Genomic DNA, 24,182 nt, shown 5'->3' on the forward strand with positions numbered 1-24,182 from the left:
TTCACTAAAGCTTACTTTTCTTTTGCTTTTGTTGATCTGAATTTATTTCAATAAGCTTTCCATATGTTTTTCCACATCATACGAAACTTTAGGACACTTTTTCACGTCTCCAGTAATCTTTGCCAAATGTTTCATCATTCTGTGAATTCCGCCTCCAATAAATACTTGTAGACAAAATAAACATTGATATTGTGGATTTTCATTCACTACTTGTAAAGCAATATATTTTCAAGCTAGATCTCTTTTTTCTCGTAAATTAAAAGAACCTTATGACTGACTATCTTTAGAACTAGGAGGATTAGAATTAGCAGCATCATTTGAAATAGGAAGATTGACAGACAAATTATTATTCATAGATGTATTATTATCAGCAATTACTTCTTGATTAATACAATCATCCATAAATCCATAATTGAAATCAATAAATCATCAACAAGTTAAAAATAGTAACAGCACAGCAAAGCCAAAAATCAAATAATCATTCAACAAATAATCATCCATAACAAAAATCAATAAATAAATACCACAGTGAAAGACAACAACTCTCATAAATTTAATCAAAAACATAAACAGCACAACAGAGCCAGAAATCAAATAAATCAGCAACAAAAATTAAAAAACAGCAACAAATAATTATTCTAAACCCTGAAATCAATAAATTTATCAATAAATATTCAAAAACAGCAGATTCAGAAATTAAAAAGCAGTAGCAGCATAACAAAGCTATTTTATCAATAATTTCAACAACAACACAAAATCTCTGTAATTAGAACAGAGCATAATTAAAAGGAAAAATCTTGTAAGCACTGTCACTATTCACCAACCTTCGACAACGTTGTAGCGCGATGGAGAGCAGGGCGGTGACGAGACAACGGCGACATGACAGCGAGCAGCACGAAGCAGAGATAGAACCGAGGGTTTGGGTTTGGGACAGGGCAAAAAGGAAAGCCACGGTGGCACCGAAAACCACAAACGACGGTGGTGGAACTGTTGAAGAAGCTAGGGTTTTGGTTTTAGGTTTTTGAACTTTGAAGAAGGGTTTTAGTTCTTTGTTGAATGCTGAGTGACAAAATGCACGAAGGAGGGGGGTCGGGGGAAGGGGACGTGACTCACGCGTGGGGTTTCTTTTTTTAAAATCAAGGAAAACGGCGTCATTTATAAAAAATTGGCCAATTTCTGGTCCGGTCCAACTGGACGGTTCGACGATTTTTAGGTGGTTCTCCAATTGGCGGTTTTAGACATAGGACTAGACCGTTGTCATCGTTGGTTTCTAGTTGGACCGATTCGATCAGCCGGCCGACTTTTAAAACCATGATAATGATACAAATATATAATAACTAGGATGCTTCTTTAATCACAAAAGCAAACATCTAAATTTTGGATAACTTGTAGTTGTAATATTTTTGAACTGTAATTTTTGGCAGTTCAGACCTCAGAGAGTACAATATTAACATACGTAGTTACACTACTAATTAATAATACACTTTTTGCCATTCATTAAGCAAGTTTGGTGGTAAACTCTTAAATTATTATTTTAACCATTTTCTTAATTTGAGAGAAGTTTGAAGCTTCCCAAATCACAACAAATATAGTGTGAGGTAAAGGAATTTTTTTTAATAAATATCTAAATGTTTTATTTAGAAGTATAGGTAATTTAGACATGATTTATCTTTTTGTGTCTTATTATTCATTCCATTTATCATGTAAATAATTTAACTATTAATATATTTCGTTTACACTGTAAAAAAAGATTAAAACACATACATCTGTAAGTGCATCATGTATGTATATCATAGATGCACATGTGTTAAGTAACACATGTTGATAATAAAATCGTTTACACTGTAAATGATATATGCTCAAATGGGCATATATAAGATAGGTTAAGTACGATTTTGGTCCCTAAGGTAGGGGCTAAAAATTTTTTTCGACCCCAACCTTTTTTTGCTTATAAAATCGTCCCTAAGATTTAACTTAATTTTAAAATTGTCACTCAGACGAAAATACCCTTCCCCCTTCTTCCCCAAAATCTACAGAATCAGAACCAGAAGTTGAAGCTGAACCAGAAGCTGAAGCTAAACCAGAAGCAACACCAACGAAATAATAGCAACAACCAAAAGCACAACAGCAACAACAATAATGGATAATGAAATCAGAAGAACAACAACAACAACAAAAGCAATTAGAAGAAGAAGAAGAAGAAGAAGAAGAAGAAGAAGAAGAAGAAGAAGAAGAAGAACAACAACAACAACAACAACAACAACAACAACAACAACAATGGATAATGGAATCATAAGAAGAAACATCAGAAAATCATCATCATCATCATCATCATCATCATCATCGTCAAAAACCCAGAAAAACAAGAACCCAGATGCAGAACTTAGAAAAACAAGAAAATCATCATCATCATCATCATCATCATCATCATCATCATCATCATCATCATCATCATCATCATCATCAAAACTCAACAAAACTCAGAACTAAAATTCTTCCTCTTTCATTAACAAAACTCAGATGCAGTTACAATAATCAGAAATCTCTAAATTCATCTTCAATTACAAGAACCAAAAATCCATAAATATAATTACCAAAAATCCCTCTGGAAACTCTTGTTGCAGATTTCGCACACGACCACCACCACCACCTCTTCGACAACGACGAGGAACAGGCCAGACGCGCCACGGCGAGGCGAGGACGAGTTGCGGCAAGGCTAGGGTGCAAGTTGCGGCACTGCGAGATTAAGGTGCATCGAGATGAAGGCGACGGCAAGGCGATGATGACGGCAAGGGCGAGGAGGAGCAGCAGAAACGGCGAACGACGAGGAGCAGGAGCGGCAGCGGCGATAGCCCTTCCCTTTCTCTTCCCCGTTCCCCCTTAACCCATTTTCTTTTTTTTCTTTTTTTTTAATTAGGGGTATTTTTAGAATAAAAATTAAAAATTTGGTAAAAAAGACGATTTTAAAATTAAGTTAAACCTTAGGGACAATTTTGTAAGCAAAAAAAAGTTGGGGACAAAAAAATTTTTTAGCCCCTACTTTAGGGACCAAAATCGTACTTAAGCCTAAGATATAACAACACTCCTCATTTAGGGATGAAGACGGATTATTAGATCGGTTCAGATATGGCAAAAATTTCAATCTGATCTACACTAACATCATTTTGGTTTGGAACAGATTCAATATCTACGGTTTTTAAGCTTAGATCCGATATCCACACATTTGATGATTGGATCAGATATAACTGCCAAAACATAAAAATATTTTAGAAAAGCTTATTTTTACTAAAAAAATGTCAATAAAATCTCTTTTTTTCACTCTTTTAAACATGTTTACTCTTAAAATATTATTAAACATACTTTTCTTAAATAATAAAAATAAAATAACCCAATATATATTATAATTATTAGTTGAAATAAAATATAAAAGGAATATTTACTTATTTATTTATTTATTTATTTTTGCGTATTCACGAATATATATGTGGATACCTACCTAAAACCCGCAAATTTCGGATATGCTGATCATGTGCGGATTGGATCAATATCCGCAATCAGATTTGGATAAACACTGTGGATATACGGATCGGATCCGATCCATGAACATCCCTGACCTCATTTGTCATTTACACTGTAAACGAGATATAAGTTGTTAGTTAACATGTGTGCACCCGTGATACGTTTATAGGTGTATGTATCTTATCTCGTTTATAATGTAAATGAGATATGTTTATAGTCAAATCATTTACACAGTAAATGTGATAAGTAATAAGATAAAAAGATAAATTATGTTCAAATTATTTTTACCTATAAATAAAATATTTAAAATATTTATTTAAAAAATCTGAGGTAAAAGGCATTTTACATTGTATTATCGTTATCTTGAAGAGAAATAGGTTTTTGTTATAGTTCAAATGCTAGGTCAACTACTACTTATATGTATAACTACTGTAAACAGGTATATTATGGACCTGTCTACTTTAGCATATTTTCAAAATGATTTCAAACTTCAACAATCGTATAAATAGCTATATAGAGTACTTCTGAGTCTCACTTTGTTTTGATAATATTCATTTTCATTTTATTATTCTCAATATAAAAAGAATTCTGCTAGATAACCAACTTAATCTCTGCTAACTACCAGCCAACTTAAATAGACTCTATAACAAAAAAGCCCAATTAAAAACAAAACACTCAAATACTCATTTTCAGTTACCCTAACCTAACCTAACCTTTTAGGAAATTTCAAAAAATCACCACAGAACCCTTCGTGTTTCTCTGGCACTCGCCGGTCCTGCTGCGTCACCGTCACCTGCCGGTGAAGTCAAAAATGATGTGGAATGGTCACCAGTGCCGACGCTTCCACTACCATAGCTACCATTCGCAAGCTTTGTTCCAATCAATGTCGTTGCTACCACTCCGATTGACCTCCGCATCCTCGTCAACGTCGCGCCGAGGAGTCTGTCGTTCCATCCAGTTCCAGGCGTCGTCTTGGCCGGCGCACCCACGCGCGTTCTGTAACACCTACCACACAAAGATTTACGCTTAAGTCGTAAAACAAAGGTGGTATGGTATTACGACATCTAAAATAATATATATATATATATATATATATATATAGAAAGTGAGAATAGAAGGTCAAGGGAACAAAATAAACAAGTTCCTAACTCAGCCTGTGAAGCTAAGGCTGGTTGGAGAATATTTACATACATACATTTAAAAATCCATAACCCAAAATACATAAAAGTAACCCTAGTTCTCCATAAACCTCTACAAGGTGCAACAGTAAAACATATATACATAAGGAGAATCTATACATATAGATATAGCAAAATAGAACAAAATATCAAATCCCAAAAGCCCACTTTGCTGTAGAGAACTCCAGATGCCTAGCGCGGTGCCTCTCGACCTACATCTAAAAAACACAAATATTCGTATGGAATGAGAATCAGAGGTTCTCAGCATGGTAATGGTGCCACATACATAAGATATAAGGTCCCGGAAAAGCTATAGGCAATTCTAGAACTCCGACACTTAGATTATAAAACTTAAAGAACTAAAACAGAAACCATAAATGGGTGGTTCTCTAAGGATTCCTAGACTTAACCAAAACCATACTAAACCCTCAAATCCTCCGCCTTTCCTCCAATCCTCCAACACCGGTGAAACCATACAGACAAACAAGCAGACAATAGCAAACACAGGTAGAATACAAGTACTGCAGATAGCAAATATAACAATTAAACATATTAAATTCACTTAGGCATTCCCAATTAATGCACAATCAAGCAATTCAAACAATATGCATATTATGTATGCCTGTCCTATGGCTGATGACTCTCATCTGTCGGTTATCAAGTCAACCCGATAAGTCTGGCTGCTAAACCTTGGACTATCCCTTGTCGCGCATCCTCAAGAGTCTATACATAGCTTTTTCCTCATATATAAAATTTGCTCATTGGGGGAATCCTTCCCGGAAATTTATACGTGCCCGGTCACCCTTACGACGTAGGGTCAATAGAGTATCGAGTCTCAACCTGGAGTACGTGGTGGCAAGCCACTGCTCTTTACCTAGAAAAACTTGTATCTCAGATAAAATAAGTGCATAAGCCACATAAGCATTCATATTCATTCATAATCATTTATTATAGCCTTGGCATCACATATACACCATATCTTATCACTTTTCATACATAATTCATCACTTTCCAAGCTTACTTCACCCCTAAGTTACCATCCCATCCTAGCTTCAACTCATCACTAGGCATACCACTAAAGTCTAGGGGCTAAAAGAGTAAAAATACAGGTTTAAAGGTTCAAAAACATAAAAAGTAACTTTGCTAAAAATAGGGGCGTCGCGTAGCGTGGACGATCTTGCGTACGCGGGGCGTGTTTTTACTTGCTCGCGTACGCACGCACCTTGCTCACGTACACAGGATACCAAACCCGAAAGGATTGGTTGCATCACGTGCAGGTGGTCGCGTACGCAACCCCTTAAATTCACTGCTCGCGTACACATGCACTTTGCTCGCATACGCGAGATACCAAACCTAAAAGGGTTGGTCGCGTCGCGTGCAGGTAGTCACGTACACAAATTCTGTAGGGTTGGTAAAAATGCTAAATGCTGCAGAATTTCAGTTTTGCACACCGAACTTCCGACGCACATAAATTTATTTTAAAATATTTTTCATCCATTTTTCGAACTGTAAATCTCACGGACCCAATTTTCATATGAAACAAGTTTGAAAGAATTTGGGGGTCCGAAAGCTGAGTTATGGCTCGCTGAAGTTCAGCCAAAAATCAGATTTTCACAAAAATCCTCAAACTTCTATTTTCATCAATTCACCATTCAATACCAACTTTCTATACTCATAATCAGTACCAACACATACTATATCACGGCAACATAACTCCACACTCTTTTATAACCAATCATACCTCAATTTTAAGCAATCTCATACAAAATTTCTCAACTATCTAAACAAGTTCATCAATATACGACCTCATACATATTCATTCACTTTACCATACCTATCATCATTAAAATCATCATTTAGCATTTCATTTTCCTAACAACCCTCATTTACCAAACCCATACTCAATCTAATTCAACAATCATTATCAAGGATACTAAACAATTAACATAATCATGCATTTCAACATATCCTATGGTCATCTAACCTAAGTTTTCACAAGATATTATATATTAAATACGAGGAACCAAAATTATACCTGAGCTGATTTCTCTCCTAAGTCAAAGGCACCACAAGTTGCACAAAAATCCAACCCCAAGGTTTTTGATCCTCAAGCTAACAGCATCCAAGGCTCCACCAAGCATCCAACATTCACAATTAAGCTCCAATTCACATATATACACCACCTATTTCATATCATTGCATCCATACATACACACTCAATACCAAAAACACAATTAACTAAGGGATTCATTAGGTTGAAGATCCTTACCATGTATGTGCCTCAATTAAGCAAAAACCCACTGATTTCTCAAGTCAATTTGATCCTAAAGCATCAAATTAACTAAAAATATCAACACCCAAAACCATAAAATTTTCAAATTAGAGAAGAGAAAATAGAAACTAGGAATGTGGCCGTAAACGGTGCAACGATCGGAGTTCGGAGCGAGAAGTTATGGAAGATTGAACCAAAGCCAAGGGTTTGGGAGTATTTCCCTTGTTCTTCCCCCCAACAGCGTGTTTCTCATTATTTAGGGAGGAATAAGCTGAAGCTCATGGTGTTAGTGGAGCGTGGATTGGGCCTTATGCCCAATACGGATCCGGTTCGGCCCGTTCGGTCCAATCTTGGGCTAAATTCTTAAAATTAGTGTCAAAATTTTTATTTTAATTAGCTCTATCTCATTAAACTGTAAAATTCATATTTCTAATTTCTTTTATAAAAAGTTAATTTATTGACTAATTATTCGTTAATTTTATGGGATTCATACGTTCTGGGTGGCGTCCCTGTCCTAAGTCGTTGCTGACTCTCATCCTTGCTGAGCTGTCTGTCGCTGCACTGCCACTCTCCCAGCGTGAGTCCTGTATCCATATTTTTTTCCATGCGTCGCCTTCTCTACTAGACCACCTGACGCCGCCTCCCCGTGCTCGGTCTCCATGCACGCTAGGCCGAACTTCTAATGGAGGTGTCTTTTTTATGGCTGTGTCTAATGAAAGTGTCATTGTGGATATGTCTCCTGGTTGTGTCTTCTAGTGGAAGTGTCTTTGATCGGTCTACGCAGCAGTACGGTAACGGCAGTGAACTGCGAATCGCGAGGGGAGGAGGGTTGCGATGGTAGTGGTGAATCGCGACGAGATCGGCGATGCGGTGGTGACAGGGCTACAAATCGCGACAAGGAGGGCGTTGTGGTGGTCAGCGGTGCTGTGAATCACAACGAGAACTGCGATGGTAGACAGCATTGCAGTGAGGGAGTGGAGTCTGTATGTGTTGTTGTTGGGGGTGCGTAGATTAATGTGGGAGAGAAAGTGAATGTTTTTATAATTTTTTATTTGATATACTTAATCCATTTTTAATTATTCAAATTTTGAATTTAAAAAAATTTAAAATGTATTATTACATTTAAAATTAATTATTGTTGTCAAAAATTGAGAGATAAAGTCTTGGTACTTAATACTTTTCTATATAAAAAAGGGATATAAATTTAAAATTTAGAATTACTTAATCTAATTAATTAACTAACGACAAATAATATCGAGTTAATACTCAATTTGGCCTCTAAATTTACACGCGAGGCTCAATTTAGTCCTTGAAGTTTCAATTCCTCTATTTAGTTCCCAAACTTTATAAACGTGCCTTACATTAGTCCCTGAGACGATTTTCAGTATAAAAATGTTAATGGAGCACTAATATAGACAGTCAGATATCACGTTGAAACTTGTAAAATGATGCAGTTTTGATTTTGACATTCAAATAGCTCATAAACAGCTTCGTATTACTTATTTTGTTAGGAAAAATAGACAAAAGTACACCCGGATTTTCACATGCAGTACAGATGTACTCCTCAATTTTTTAATGAGTCATTTGCACACATGAATATAAAACTTCGTTGTCAATTCTACCCTTCCATGGCCTGAGTAAATTTTTCGGCGGTGGTGGACACAGTATTGTATGATGTGGCCAATTTGAGGTGACATTGTGAAAAATAGAAATATTCATTATGAAATTTGTTGAAATAAATATAAGAAAAGGGAATAATGAAATCATTATTTATCCTCTTCCTTCTCTAATTTCTTTGAACCATATGAACCCTAACAAATTAGAGAAGGAAGAGGATGAATAATGATTTCATTATTCCCTTTTCTTATATTTATTTCAACAAATTTCATAATGAATATTTCTATTTTTCACAATGTCACTTCAAATTGGCCACATCATACAATACCGTGACACCTGGCCTCCACCACTGCCAAGAATTTTACTCAGCCACGGAGGGTAGAATTGACAACGGAGTTTTATATTCATGTGTGCAAATGACTCATTAAAAAATTGAGGAGTACATCTGTACTCCATGTGAAAATTCGGGTGTACTTTTGTATATTTTTCCTATTTTGTTAGGTAAAATTTTAATAAACACCACTTATGATGTTGTTTTTGGGTTATTTGAGTACCAAAATTAAAACGACATCATTTTACAAAGTTTAGTGTAGCATCCGACTGTCCACAACAGTGTTTTGTTAATGTTTGTACGTTGAAAATTGTTTCAAGGATTAATATGAGTTATGTTCCCAAAGTTTGGGGACTAAATAAAGACAATTGAAACTTTAGGAACTAAATTGAGGTTTGGATGTAAATTCAAGGATCAAATTGAGTATAACGTTAGAAAAAAAATTTGGTCCCAAAAGTTAAATTAAAAGTAAAGGGGAGATGGAGCAATCTGTAGCATGAAGAATGCCGTTTTTTATTTTTAATATGTCCTTAGATATGTGTAATACGGAAAAATAAGGATTTGAGTGTGTTATGTACAAATATAGGATTAATAACGGTTTACATTGAAATTGTTATATACGATTTAGATGAAATCGTGATTAACGATTTCATAAAAGAGAGTATAGTAGAGAAATTAGAAATCGTGAGATTAATGATTACCCACTGAGAGCTATTGAAAAATTTGATAGTACTGATTTAATGAGAGAGTTATGTCACATTGAATGAGAGAAAGAGACTGAGAATCCTTAGTCGTTAGATGACAAATTAACTATTGGGATTCTTGATAAAATCAGAACTCTCATTTTAATATCCATTTATCCCTTTCTCAAATTATTAATCATATTTTGTGATTTTTTTTTAAATCGTAAATGATGATTTATTTTGACACTAATCCAACCAATATTGACACATTATACTAAATTTGTATAATAACTCTGTATTACACCATTTATTTTACAATATCAAAAAAAAATTAACCGAAGATTGTATGTTGTAGCTTCTAGGTAAAATAAAACTCAAAGCACAAGATGCATATATACTGATATAGTAACGGGAAGGAAATTGTAGAGTCCAAAGTTATATAGGACCCAAAACACAAAGTCTCTTGGATTTTCTCGTAGCGCACAAATGGGGTGCTTTACGATGTGTTGTGGATTATCATCGACAACATGCTAGTTGGATAGCTAGGTTATAAGCCCTACTTCCAACAGCAATATTCTCTTTATGTGAGACTAATATGACCTACATATGGCCAAAGACAATTTTAGTTTAAAGTTTTACTTTATTATATACTAGCGGCTCAACAGGCACTACCTGTTCAGTCGCTTTTTTATTGTTTTTAAGAAATTAATTTTATTTTTTGTAAATATATTATTCATTTTTTTAATTTATTAGATAAATATTTTTTGTTTTAATATTAACATGACTTTATTTATATTATATTTTATTAAAATTAAAGTTATTATAAAAAAATTTTTAAAATGTTAAATTATAAAAGCACATAATAAAGAAGTATATATATTATCAGAAATAATATAGTTCAAAAAATAATGATAATAATATTTAGAAACATTATTTACAAATTTAACTATTTATAATTATTATTAAGTTTAATTATTTATTTTTAATAGTATTTAATTTAGAACCGAGATAAAAAATTATATTCAAAGCACACTCTATCTTCATGCATAATTTTAATTGATAAAAAATATTTTTTTTATTTTTATATGTAGTTTTCTAAATTTTGTTTAATTTTATTATTTTTTTAAAAATAATTAATTTATATTTTTATTATATTATCTTACTATATCAAACACTATTATTTCTCTTAATATTATTCTCTATACACATACATGTCATTGTCTCATCGTTATTGTTCTCCTTTCTCATTTTTTCATAATATTATTCTCTATACACATACATGTCATTGTCTCATCGTTATTGTTCTCCTTTCTCATTTTTTCATATAACCATCTATTCTGTTAACTTTTATGAGTAGTTGAAGTTTTGTTAAAAGAAGTAAGACATAAAGCGTTTAATTTTTTTTCCAATTATCGAAATTTGATGTCAGTAATCCTAAAAAAAATATCAAAATATATTATTTTAAACTAAAATAATACATAATTGTAAGTTTTTTAACTAATAATTATAAATGTAAGTTGTAATTTAATATAGTAACTTAGGACAGAAGACAACCATTGCTATCTATATTTGACTGCTACTATGTAAGTTTCACATTTATCTTACTGTGCACATTAATTAAAATGTACTTTATTATTTTATTTTACATGTTTTAAAATAATGCCATTGTATTATAAGGATGAGATTAATTTTTATAATCTAATGATAATCTTTTTATTTTTTTGTTTATCATTTGAATACTATACATAAAAATAGTTACTTAAAAGTGAAATATTATATAAAGAGAGATAAAAAAATTTTAGATTGATCGTTTTAATTTGTTTCTTATTAATCCTCACTTAATATACTCAAGTTTAATAGCTTTGATGGTGGTAAATTTTTGTAATTAGTTAAAAAACTTCAACTTTCTCTCTCTCTCTCTGTGTCTCTCTACCATTTTGGACAAAGTCAATTTTATTAGTTAAAAATTTTTTCAGTTTAAAATATTTTTAACTTCTTATATAATAATTAGACTTAATAAATTACCAAAATTCAAACCTACTCTCTTGAACTACTTCTTGATGATTATATAATTGAAATTGTTTATACAGGAGATCTTTAGATATTAAAATTTTTAAAATAAAAAATATAATAAAATAAATTAGAAAACCTAATAGAATAAAATGGTTTAAAAAATAGAATATATATATATAAAAAAAATAATAAATTAAAACTTATTACGTAGTCCATGAGATAGAAAAATAAAGAGAAGAAAATAATCATTAAGGTTGAAACAATACAAAATGTATAACACGGTTCTTATTTTACCATATTTAAATATTTTATGTTTATCTAATAATCAATAAAAAATAATATTATTTAATATAAAATAGATTAAAAATAAAAAAGAAATTAACAAAATTAATTAACAAATTTCTTATCTTAGGTCACCATATTATTTGAAAAATCAATTAACAAAGTTTTTATATTGCTACATTTATTGTGTTATATGTCAAACTAATAATCAATAAAAATAATATTATCTAATATAAAATAGATTACAAATAATAAAAAAGAAATTAACAAAATATGCGTGAAAATTTTTTATTCTACCATTGGTAGGTGTATACTTTTTTTCTCTTTTATATGTTAATCATGTGACAAACGAATAATATTAAATTAATAATTTTTTTGCAATATAATTTAAAAAATTAATAAATGTCAAATTAAGTACTCTATATAATTAAATATCAAATTCAGTACTTTACATAATTAATAGTTTAGATAGTTTAGGAAATTAACATATTAATGTTTTTAAACGAACTTTTTTGCGTCTTATATACATGCCAATCAAATAAATTTGCCAATATTCAAAACAAATATTACAGTAGTAGACAAAATTAATAATTTAATTTAGTTTCGAAATAAATATTTATGTACTCAAATATCAAATATAATACTCTACATAATCAATATTTTTGAAAAAAAATTATTACAAAGTAATTTAAAAAAAAAATAAGTTAACAAAATATTTATGGGACTTTTTTCATTCAACTGTTAATAAGTAAAGACATATCAAAAAATAAAAACACATATCAAATAAAAAAATCATTTTCTTTCTACATCAAATTGATAAGATAAAAAATTGTTTTTCTTTACATTAATTTGATAAAAAAATAGACATAGTGCTAATTTTTATACGTAAAAAGTTAAGAATAAATTAAAAAGACAGAGAAATTTTACTGAGAAAATAGATTAGATAAGTAAATTAAAGAAAAAAAATATAAGTGGATGTTATGCGTGTAAAAGTAGTAACTACTGCAAAATCGTCCAAAATTTGCAACTGAAGGCAATGGAAGATGATTGAGGCGAGGGTATTGAAGAAAAGAGAAGAACAACAGCAAGAAAAATACAAAAAAAAAGTAGAAACTAAACTAATATAAAATTAAACAATAAATCATGAAGATGGTGAGAAATGTGAAAATATTGATATTCATTTTTGTCCATTTTTTGGTTTATTTGCAATTTGCAGACTGTCTGCATTTTTTTGGAGATGTGTTATTATAGTTATGGGAGTAACAAAACCGTTTTTATTTTAACGGGAAGTTATTAGATTTTTCAAAACAAATTTTATGATTATTTTGTCCTTATAATTTGTTTTATGAAATGATTTGTTATAAGGTTAATATAATCCAAAAAAATTGGACACTAAAGTCATAGTCAACCTTTTGTATTGACTTTATATATTGTTATAGATAAAATTAAACAATAAAGTATGAAAATGGTGAGGAATGTGAAAATATTGATATTCATTTTTGTCCATTTTTTGATTTATTAGCAATTTGCAGACTGTCTGCAATTTTTTTTGGAGATGTGTTATTATAATTATAGGAGTAACAAAACGGTTTTTATTTTAATGGAAAATTATTGGATTTTTCAAAACAAATTTTATGATTATTTTGTCCTTATAATTTGCTTTATGAAATGGTTTGTTATAACGTTAATATATAGTCCAAAAAAATTGGACACTAAAGTCATAGTCAACCTTTTGTATTGACTTTATATATTGTTATAGATAATTATAGATTATAGATTATAGATTATAGATAAGAGAGAACGTGAATGTATGTGATAAGAGAGAAGATGAAATAGTGGAAGTTTTTTAACGTAGAATAACTGACATATAGTGGGGTAGATTATTAAAAAAAAAAGCAAAATTGAAAATAAAATTTGGACACCAAGACAGACAGATTGTGTCATTATATATTGTTATAGATATTTTAATACAAATTATTTAATATTATCAGAGCTAAAAAAAATAAAATTAATATTTCTTCTAAGAATAATTATTTTTAAAATTATAAATACACAATAAAAAATTAGAATACATTCAAATAGTACTATAATAAAAAATAATTCAAGAGATAAAACAAACTAATAGAATATATATACACAACTAACAAATGTTATCATCATTCAGTATATTATTTAGACCAATTCTAATACTTGAATATCTAAAAAAATAGATTATTAATATATAAATAATATTTTTTGAATTATCTAAATCTTTTAATATAAATAATTTAATATTGTCTGGACCCAAAAAAATTAAAAAATAAGATTAATATTTTTTTTAAGAATGATTTTCATCAAAATTATAAATACATAATAAAAATCTAGAGTACATTAAAATAGTACCATAATAAAAAAATTCAAATATTAAATTAATAGTATAAATTTTTTAAATGAACAATTATCAATCATAATACATTGTATGTATTATAGATATATGTAACATATTATATTAGAAATAATTGAAAGTTTATTAATTATGAATTAAAGCTTTTGAAAAAAAGGATAATTTATGTCCACTTACTGTTCCATCTATTACTTGAATTTGGTCCAATTCTACTGTTATTTTGAGGACGTGAATATTTAAAGAGTAAATATAATATTGATATAAGATTAATGTATTTTTAAATTCTACCAAAAATGAAGTAATTTCTTCTATAAATCATAGCTACTAAGAGTAAAAAAAAAAGTATAATAGTAATATTCAAAACATAGATCTAAACGAAAAAATTATTATTTATAATTTATAATAATTAATTTAGATAGAGTACCTCAAGTAAAATATTGAAGGTCAATAATTCTGGACATGTGTCTATTTGTGATATGTTTAAAAAAAAGATAAATTGGATTAAAAGCAAATAAAATAAAAAAAATTTTATCTGTATTCAATAATACTAATAATAACAGATGAGATGAGAAGAGAGAAACGAATAAGATGTGAAAGATAATGGGTGAAAGTTATACCAAGGTGGCCAAGTAGTAGAGAAATTAATAGAAAGGGTAATATTGAAAAAAAATCTTGGACACCAAACCCATGTATTGCCATTATATATTGTTATAGATAACGAATTGTGTAATTTACACAATATTAAAATTTTTGTAATAAGTGTTTTAATATTTAAGGATATAAATGACTTTAGTTATGGTATGTGTACAATAAAATTAGTCACCAAAATTAATTATTAATATAAAATATATATTAAAATATAAATATATTATGAAAATAAATTAAATTTTACATATATTTATATACAAATATATTGATGGCTAATTTTAAAAATTAAATTTAGTATACAAATAATATTATTATAATAACTTAATACAGTGTATTAACTATAGATGGAAAAAGTGGACCTTTTTTTTTATCAATATGCTATTCTTAATTTCTTTTTTCTGAATATCGCGATAGTATCAATTCTTTTTTTACGTGCTGAATGGAAAGCGCCAAACGCATTTTTTACGTGCTGAATGGGAAGCGCCAAACGCAGAGGCACACGTAGAAAGCACAAAGCGCAAAGGTTCCTTCTTCATAAATGTTTTCGATTTATCGCGTCTTTCAATGTGAGTATTTTTTGGGTTAGTGTTTTACATGTTGAACGCCCTTTTTGCATAGCCGACTCCGGAAAATGTTCGGTGCCATATTGACAAAACAATGACAGTTGAATAAATAATTTAAAAATAGTAGTATTTTGGTAATAAGTTCTAGTAACGAAAGAAAGACACAATATAGCTAATACAAAGAAATAAATAAATCAAAAGGGGTAATTTAGGCTTATTCAGTTTGAGAAATCTTTTTTTCTATTTTAAAGGTTTTTTGTTTCCGGAATTTATTAAAAAAAAATAATAAATAAAAATAATAAAATTTATATTTTGTTTTCATTTTGCTATTTTTACATTTTTCTTTAAAAAATACTGAAAATAGAAAATAGAAATAATTGAAAATGAAGGAAAAAATAAAGCAGAATTCTGAACATGCATTAGATTAGGTGAAAACAGAGAGTTGGGCATATCAATACTCAATTTGAAGGTGAATTCTCAATTGGGTACTTGAGTACATGGTTGTTGCTAGTTTAATTGGATTTTCCAAGTTCATATGAGTGATTTTAGGGCGGAAGGTGTGTATTTGTTATCAAAACGTGGGTGTTGGGTTAACTAGCAATTCATTGATGGGCTTCAAGTAATCATCCAAGGGGCCGAAGGTGGTTGATCTTGATCATATGAAAGGGACAATACATTCTAGGACCATGCTATGCTTCAAATGTTGGACTATGCTAAAAGGAAAACATAATGCATCAAGTACATGAGATCATGAAAAGAATGTGTTAGATTATAAGCAGCTTTCAAACATCATAAGTTGTGGACCAAAAAAGGAAAAAAAAAAGAACATCATAAGTTCATAACCATCTTCCATCCATATAATTGTGCAAATCATCCAAAACAGATTGTCCAACCAATCACGCAAGTAGTTAGAGACAGTTTACGAACTTGCAATTTGTAAAGTTGTACCTGTCGGTTGGTTAACCAAATTATCCAAAACAAAGATTGTTTAGCAACTTCTACATGCAGTTTAACGTGCTTTCTAGAAGCATCCTTTTTTTATCAAATAAAAGAATTTGTTTGGTAAGTTGAATTCACAAAGAGAACTCTATGCTCTGACCAAGGCGGATTAATATAGGAGTGTGCTCAGAATTCACAGTAGAATTGTGGGGAATCATTCATGGTCTCAAATTGGCATGAACTATGGGAATTAGAGAAATTGTTCTAGAGTGCGAATTCAAAGACAGCAATCACAATCCTCAACATGGGAGAAAATTTTCAAACTTACCCAAATACTCTCACTAGAAATCTCTCAAGAGTGGAAGAAGAAACCATGGCAAGTTAGAAATAACACATACCTAAAGAGAAGCCAACTTTATATATATATATATATATACCAACAGGGCCTAAGCCCAAAGAAGAAAAAATAACGAGAAACTAACCAGGTTGTTCTAAGACCCTATTAGCATCCTGATCATCAGAGATCCTAATTTTACTTTTTTTTTTTTTTTGGTCTTAAAGTTTCTAATTCTACTTGAGGTTTATCAATGAACATTGAACACAAAGCCAATCTGCTTAATGATTGTAGTCCCCCTATTTTTTCGCTCTGGGCTTTTTGCTCCTATTGTACTAAAAAATGAAAAAGAATAACTCAATTCAGGCAAGTGCCAAAACCTACTTGTTTCCGAAAGAACGTTCCAAGTGAGAACAACTTTGATTCATTAACAAAACTAGTCAGCATCCTAGGGAAAATTTACATCAAATTATGGATACATAATTTAATAAATTTGGAATTTCATTTAAAATTAAACACATGAACCTCTTTAAACTTGTGATATCCAAAAGCACTAAGAGTGAGCCAATCGTGAGGACTTTGCATCATAGTTATTAAAATCGGACCGAATTGACCAATTCGACTGAAAAACTGAAAAATCGGTAATCTGTCCGGTTCGGTTTAATTATTGACCGTTTTAGTAAATAACCCGGTCAACAATGATCAAACCCATTGAAAACTGACGGTTTACTCGCGCACCTCCACGGAACACCTGCGGGATGCTGAACCACAGTAAAAGACGGCCTCCATAATAATTCACAAAAACACTACACATGGGATTCGAACTTGAAGAGCCCTAAAACTATAGGTCAATTACCACTAGGCCAAATGCACTCTTCATACATAATAGGTTAATAATATTATATATAATACTTAAGTTTATATGAGTAATGCTCCAAATTTACAACATTCCATTAGTTCATATTTTATTAGAATAATTTTAACATCACATAATTACTCATGTAATTCAACTTATATATGTTTATTTTTCTTTTAAAATTTTGATTGTTTCTTATTTTTTATCAACAAATTATTTTTACTTTTAATTTTATCTATATGTAACTTTTTTTTATTTTTTCAAACCTATTAAATTAAAGGCTAATAATTTATATATATCACATTAAAACAATGAGTTAATAAAATTTATATATAATTTATTTAAATTTAAATAATATAAAATATTAAACAATAATTTTTATTTTTCAATAAATATTGTATTATAATTTTATATATTTATTTAATTATTACCGAATTAAACGGTTTAATTACTGATCCATCAATTGAACCACTAATCCAGTGACCCAATAACTTCACCGGATCGATTGTCAGTTCGGTTTTGATAACTATGCTTTGCATAGTTGAGAAGAGATCATTAATTCAAAACTTGGTACTAAAAAAGCTCGTGATGTTCGAATTGCATAAATTTTATAAGTATATTCAAGGAAACCAAAAAAGTGTTTACATTAATAAACTACTACATACTTCCTTAATCAAAACAGAAACATGATAACAGTCTACTCTAAGTCCTCCCTTATGGTATGTTAGATGAAGCCTACGAGGACAGTGATCCCTCAATACAACAAAACTGTGGGTGACGGAGTTTCGTTAATGATGACACCAACAGTGTGCGACGCTTAGAAACCGAAGAAGCCAAGCTCGCTGGCTCTTTCCTTCTCAAATGTCTCGAAGTATTGATAGATGATTGTTACTGCAAGCAATATTCCCGTACCGGAACCAATTGCTCCCATGAAATCTGCCAACACTGTTAGGGCACCAATACACATGCCTCCGAAAGCTGCAGCAGTTGGAATGTATCGGTTCAGCTCCTTCTGCAGATTCGACTCACGATGTCCAGGCATCACCATTTGTTGCTCCTGAAAATTCAAAAAAGATGTTATGGAGTTTACTATGATGATGTACCACAGAATCGCATGATATAATAGAGTTCAACAATAAAGTCACAAGGGTGGAATTCCCTTTTCAAATAAAATAAAGTTGTCAGACTAGTCTCAGCCTTGAAACAATATCTTATTGTGGGAATAGACAAGACATTTTACAACCTGAGGATAAGCAGACATATATCAAACTTTTCTCTAGGGTACCAAATTCTAAATTACTTATCAAATTGCATGAGTATAACATGATCATCTCAAATGTTAGATTTACTATTATTAACTGCCAATGTTCAATGACAAGGTGTCACTAGTCACGAAACTCCAGCCATTGATTCAAAAGTATATGAACATTTAAGGTCAAATAGAAATCTAAATGGATCAAAACTTGGAAAAAGAAATAATAATATAGTTAGGTTAAAGCTTGAAATAATATATAGTTGCTCGGACACTGAACTGATTCAACGTATTGGTGCAGCAAAAAACCAGGGGGCAGTAATTGGTAAAGTTCCAATGGTTCTTAACATTATAAATCACACAGCATGTCAACGGGTGTATATATTGCAAATAAATTAATACGCAGGTGCAAGTAAAAATATATAAAGATGTATTCGCAATTTGGAATGGGAATGAATAGTCAGTACCTTCAGCTGCTTGGCAACATCTCTAGCAGATGAACCAGAGACTTCAATCCAAGTTTTGGAAAACAAGGCACAAGCTGACAGCATAAAGACAAGATAGAACAAAGCATGGAAAGGATTGGCTGCCATATCAGCTAAGCTGCAAAATGTACACATATTGTCATGGTCTAAATTATATATTAACATATTAAACAAGATCAGGAAGGAACTTGGATAATTAACATTATAATTCTAAACTTTTCTCCCTCACCTGGATGGTGCAGTGATGTAGTATGCAATACCACCAACAGGAATAGACTGACCACCACCATATTCAGATTCCTTCCATTTACCCAAAAGATTGACAAAGAAGTTTCCACTGTACTTGCGGTGAAGCAGCTGAACAATTCCAATAAATTAGATCATTAAAAACGGAAAATGCTAAGATGTTCAGCCAAAGTAGCAACATGCGATCATAAAACTATAATTACCTGGGAGATGAAGTACAGATTGGAAACAAGGGCAGACTGGAGAATAATGGGCATGTTGGAGGTATAAAACAGTTTGATAGGGTATGAACCCTGCTGTCCACGGGCATTCTTTGACCTTACAGGCAATACCACTCGGAAACCTTGGAAGTAGATCACAATCAGGAAGATCAAGACAGTGGCAAGCAGATTTGTCACGTTGGGAAGATTCTGCCGGTAAAATGCCTCCCGAAGAGCTCGGACTTTGTCCGTTCTAGTTATCAACAAGTGGAACAGAGCAATAACAGCTCCCTCAAATTCAGCTCCACGTCCACTGTTAATGGTGGTGGGACTAAATGCCTTCCATATGATATTTTCACTGCAAAATAAGAAGAGAACTTGTAAGTTTTTCATAAAAGGTCAGACAGCCTAATCAATAGTTGCTAAAAGACAATAGTTATTTGCATATAGATAAATGGCAATAGATTTATCTTATTAACTAATACTATGAATCTTACCAGATATTGGTTGCTATGAATAGGGAAATTCCAGACCCCAGACCATATCCTTTTTGAAGTAGCTCATCTAGACATATCACAATTATGCCGGCAAAACAGAGCTGGAGGATAATGAGGATGGCATTTCCAACTCCAAGTTGCCCCACACTTCCATACATTCCAGAAAGAACATAGGCAACTGCCTCACCAACAGCTATCAAGATTCCCAGCAGTTTCTGAGCACCATTCCTGGATTTAACAAAAAAAAAAAAAAGAAAGTAAAGAAGGGAACTTTTTTGTCACCCTAGAGTTATGCAGACCTCATAAGAAATACCAGCACCATATCAATATGTAGCACACAATTACAGAAGATAATTAATTTCAAATAACAATGAAACAATGCGATCAATGCCAAATTGAAACCGACATTGGTAAAGGAAAATATAAGCCTTTAAATGAAAGTTCATAAGATCCAAGAAAACTTACAACAGAGCACGGTCCTCTCGTACATTGTTGTCAACTTCAATGATCTTCGACCCAGCCAAAAGTTGCATTACCAACCCAGAAGTTACAATGGGGGTAATTCCAAGCTCCATGACAGTTCCACGGTTGGAAGCAAGGATGACACGCATCCAATAGAATGGATCCGCACCTGTTGTTGAGTGGATTCCATACAGAGGGAGCTGGCTACAAACCAGAAAAATGAAAAGAGAGATAACGGTATATATGACCTTCTCTCTAAATGGCACTTTCCTGTCAGCAGTCTGAACTTCAGGAAGAAACGAAAGGAACGGTCTAACCAAGTGCAGCACTCTAAACCCACCTCCCATCTTACCAACCTACACCGGTTTAACCTGCATCATACATTCAATATGATTCATAAGATCATTGGAAGAACCGGAGGAAAATTCCAAAAACACCCCAGCATAGTACTAACTCGTCAACTAAATAAAAGATAGCTAAAACTTAAATCATGGACTTTTGAGATAGTCTTGTTTCATGCTTTCAACCAGGAAACAGAGGAAGGCAATGGAAAAAGTATTATTTTCGGATCCACAAAAATTCCCTGAACAAAAGGGATAGTAATCTATGCAATCAATCCATGCATTGGCAACTCAATCAATTATGCAACATTCGCAGCTCCGTATATTCTAACTAAATTAGATCAACAACAATCAAACCGATTTTTTCCCACCGATACATCCTTATGCATTGAATAATACAAAGTATGCAATCAAACTCTTACGGAAGATTTACAACTTTTCAAATTGCGAAATCAACGATGCAATTCAATTGCCATAACCATATAGAATCATATATCAACTGCGTTCTACATCAAATAATAATAGTAAAACCTAATCTAGCAAATCATAGAAAGAAGGCATGCAAAGTAACATCCAGATCTGTCCCGCATTCAAAATAGCATAAAATTCAAACCCTAACTCGCACGTGGAAACTGTGGAAACTGAAGCAACAATCGGAATCAGATCATGTCACAACTAAGAGATCGAAAAACAAGACCAGGCAAAAACAATTGAAAATCGGGAAAAATCAAACGTCAGATCTGGTAATTCGAGAGAGGCGTATGAAAGCGAATGATTGAAAAAAGAGAAATTTTATTTTTATAAATCTCAATTTCGTAATTACCGTAGCTGAAGGGCGTTATCGCAGATCTATATCTACCTACGATTCTGGGGGAGGAAAAATTTTAGCGAATGAGAAGAAGAAGCTGTGTGGTGAGTTTCGAGTGTGTTTATATATAAAGGAAAATAAAGAGGGCTTCAGATTATTAATTAATTAAAACAAATCTGTTTCTTCCTATTTAATCTTATCTATTTAATTTAAAAAATATAAATGAATTTTTTTAATTGTTAATTAATTATAATTCAAACAGGATAATTTTTTATATTCATCTAAAAATTACGAAGTAAAATTTAAAATATAATTTTTAATTTTTTAATATTTTTATAATTTTTTTAATTTTATTTATAAAATTAATTATAAAAAATTATATTTTATCTTTTTAATTGTAAAAAAATTAAAAGAATTTATTTCCATAATTCACCTTATTAACATTTAAAATCCTGTAATATCACCATATTGAAATAAATAATTATTTTCTAATAGAATAATTAATTATTAAATTAATCAATTTTTTTGTAAATAAAAAAATAAGCTATCCTTTTGATTTTTCTATTTATATTATGAAATAAATATAAATTTAAGTTAGTTATATTGCCATACAGATTACTTATTACTTATTAATCTCTAATTTCTAGTGATTATTAAAAATGCCCTATCTTTGATTTAATTTATTTCATTTTGACACCTAAGAGAGGGAGATATATTTGACTTTTTTTTTTAATGTTTCACGAGGATTATTTTGGTGTCTCTTGCTTCAATACTCGTTAGTCATATGTACGTGGAAAAACCAATAGCGATATGCCACGCCTTACAGAAATGGTGACGCGGAGAAGGCCGGTTGTCATTTTTGACCATTTTTTCTTTTTCTTTTTTTGTCCATTAAATTGAGGTAGGAATAGTATAATGCCATGAAGATATTCAAGGATCGGGATAATAGATAGATATTTTTCCTTTGTTTTGGATCATTTGAGCACAAATTGAACCATTTTTTTATTTAAATAAAAAAATTTATTACCAATTTAAATTAGGATACAAAAATTTATAAATTTGTATATTAATTTTATTTTTTTGTAAAAATTATATTCATATAGTTTTTTGGTGATTGTGTTATTTTTTTATTTCGCACATATTGCCAGTAAAAATGAATTAATTTTTTGTCCCATATTTTGCCCACAAAAATAGCAAAAAAGAGGAGAAAAAAATTTCTTCTTTCCAATTTTTGCTAGTGACTGAGAAATTATAAAAAAAAAATCCATTTTTAATAGTAAAAATGGAAAAAAAAATCGTATTGTTTTTGCTGCCTTAACACTAGCATAAATTATATAATTTATGTTTTTGCTTTTTTACCAACGTAAATATAACAAAAAATACAAAACAGTAGAATTGTGTATTACGATTGAGTCACATTAGGCAGTCAACGAGGTATTTGTACAATGTGTATAATGGACTATTTATTTAATCTAATATAAGTTAAAAATAAAAATTATCTACGAAATAATAAATTTAAAAATTCTTATTCAATTATTTTACATCAAATTTCAAATTTCAAATTCTCCAATTTCAAATTTCAAATTTTTAAAAAATCCAATTAGTTATTTAAAAAAAATAACCATCTGAAATCCTTCAATACTCCCTTCTTTTTCAACTGGCGGTCTACCTACCTTCATCAATAATCATTCCATTTCATCGTCGCTACTTGGGTTGCCACACGCCACTCACCTTTAATAAAAATAATCATCCACTTAAGGATAAAAATAATCATCCGCATACCTAATAAATTGAACATCTAACATATTTTAATTATATATAACTAAACTCAATCCAATCAAAATAATCATCTACATAAAAATAAAATAACCATCCGCATACCTACTAAAATGATCATCCTAAATTGACCATTAGAATAGAAGAAGAAGATGAATAAACAGAAAAAACTATTATTGTGGTGAAACATAATTTTGAAGGACTAGCAATGACAAAAGCGGCACTGTTGCGAAGCATAAGGCTCAAATCATGAAAGAAGCTAATCATGCTTGGATTCGAAGAAGAAGAAGAATATGGTGGTATCATCGGTGAGAAGAGATTTGAAGGAATGGGAGAAAACGAAGGCGCATCGGAGGAGATGAGGACGATGTCGGGAAGAAGACACACACCGGCTGCGACGGAGGCGCTGGACGTCCAGGTTGCTGTGGTGCCGTTAGTTCGACCCACACAATATGTGCGTCCTCCCTTGACGGTGGCCTGTGCAACAACGGCACCAG

General features: G+C 31.0%; 1 protein-coding gene across 2 annotated transcripts; it reads right to left on the reverse strand.

Annotated features, from left to right (window-relative positions):
* Window positions 1-18,185: 18,185 nt before the first annotated feature.
* Window positions 18,186-22,662, reverse strand: LOC112772836 (uncharacterized). 2 transcript variants are annotated; one of them, XM_025817842.3, is made up of 7 exons: window positions 21,925-22,662; window positions 20,764-21,131; window positions 20,299-20,526; window positions 19,805-20,159; window positions 19,585-19,712; window positions 19,338-19,473; window positions 18,186-18,675 (listed from the first exon to the last, which is right to left on the reverse strand). In XM_025817842.3, the coding sequence occupies exons 2-7, from the start codon at window positions 21,105-21,107 to the stop codon at window positions 18,436-18,438; spliced, it is 1,431 nt and encodes a 476-aa protein (XP_025673627.1). In that variant the 5' UTR covers window positions 21,108-21,131; window positions 21,925-22,662; the 3' UTR covers window positions 18,186-18,435. The 2 variants fall into 2 exon arrangements, with proteins under 2 accessions (XP_025673627.1, XP_072080487.1); XM_072224386.1 differs by having other exon boundaries at window positions 21,721-22,007.
* Window positions 22,663-24,182: the final 1,520 nt, after the last annotated feature.

Source organism: Arachis hypogaea, chromosome 18 (assembly GCF_003086295.3).
Source record: "Arachis hypogaea cultivar Tifrunner chromosome 18, arahy.Tifrunner.gnm2.J5K5, whole genome shotgun sequence".
Taxonomy (NCBI): domain Eukaryota; kingdom Viridiplantae; phylum Streptophyta; class Magnoliopsida; order Fabales; family Fabaceae; genus Arachis; species Arachis hypogaea.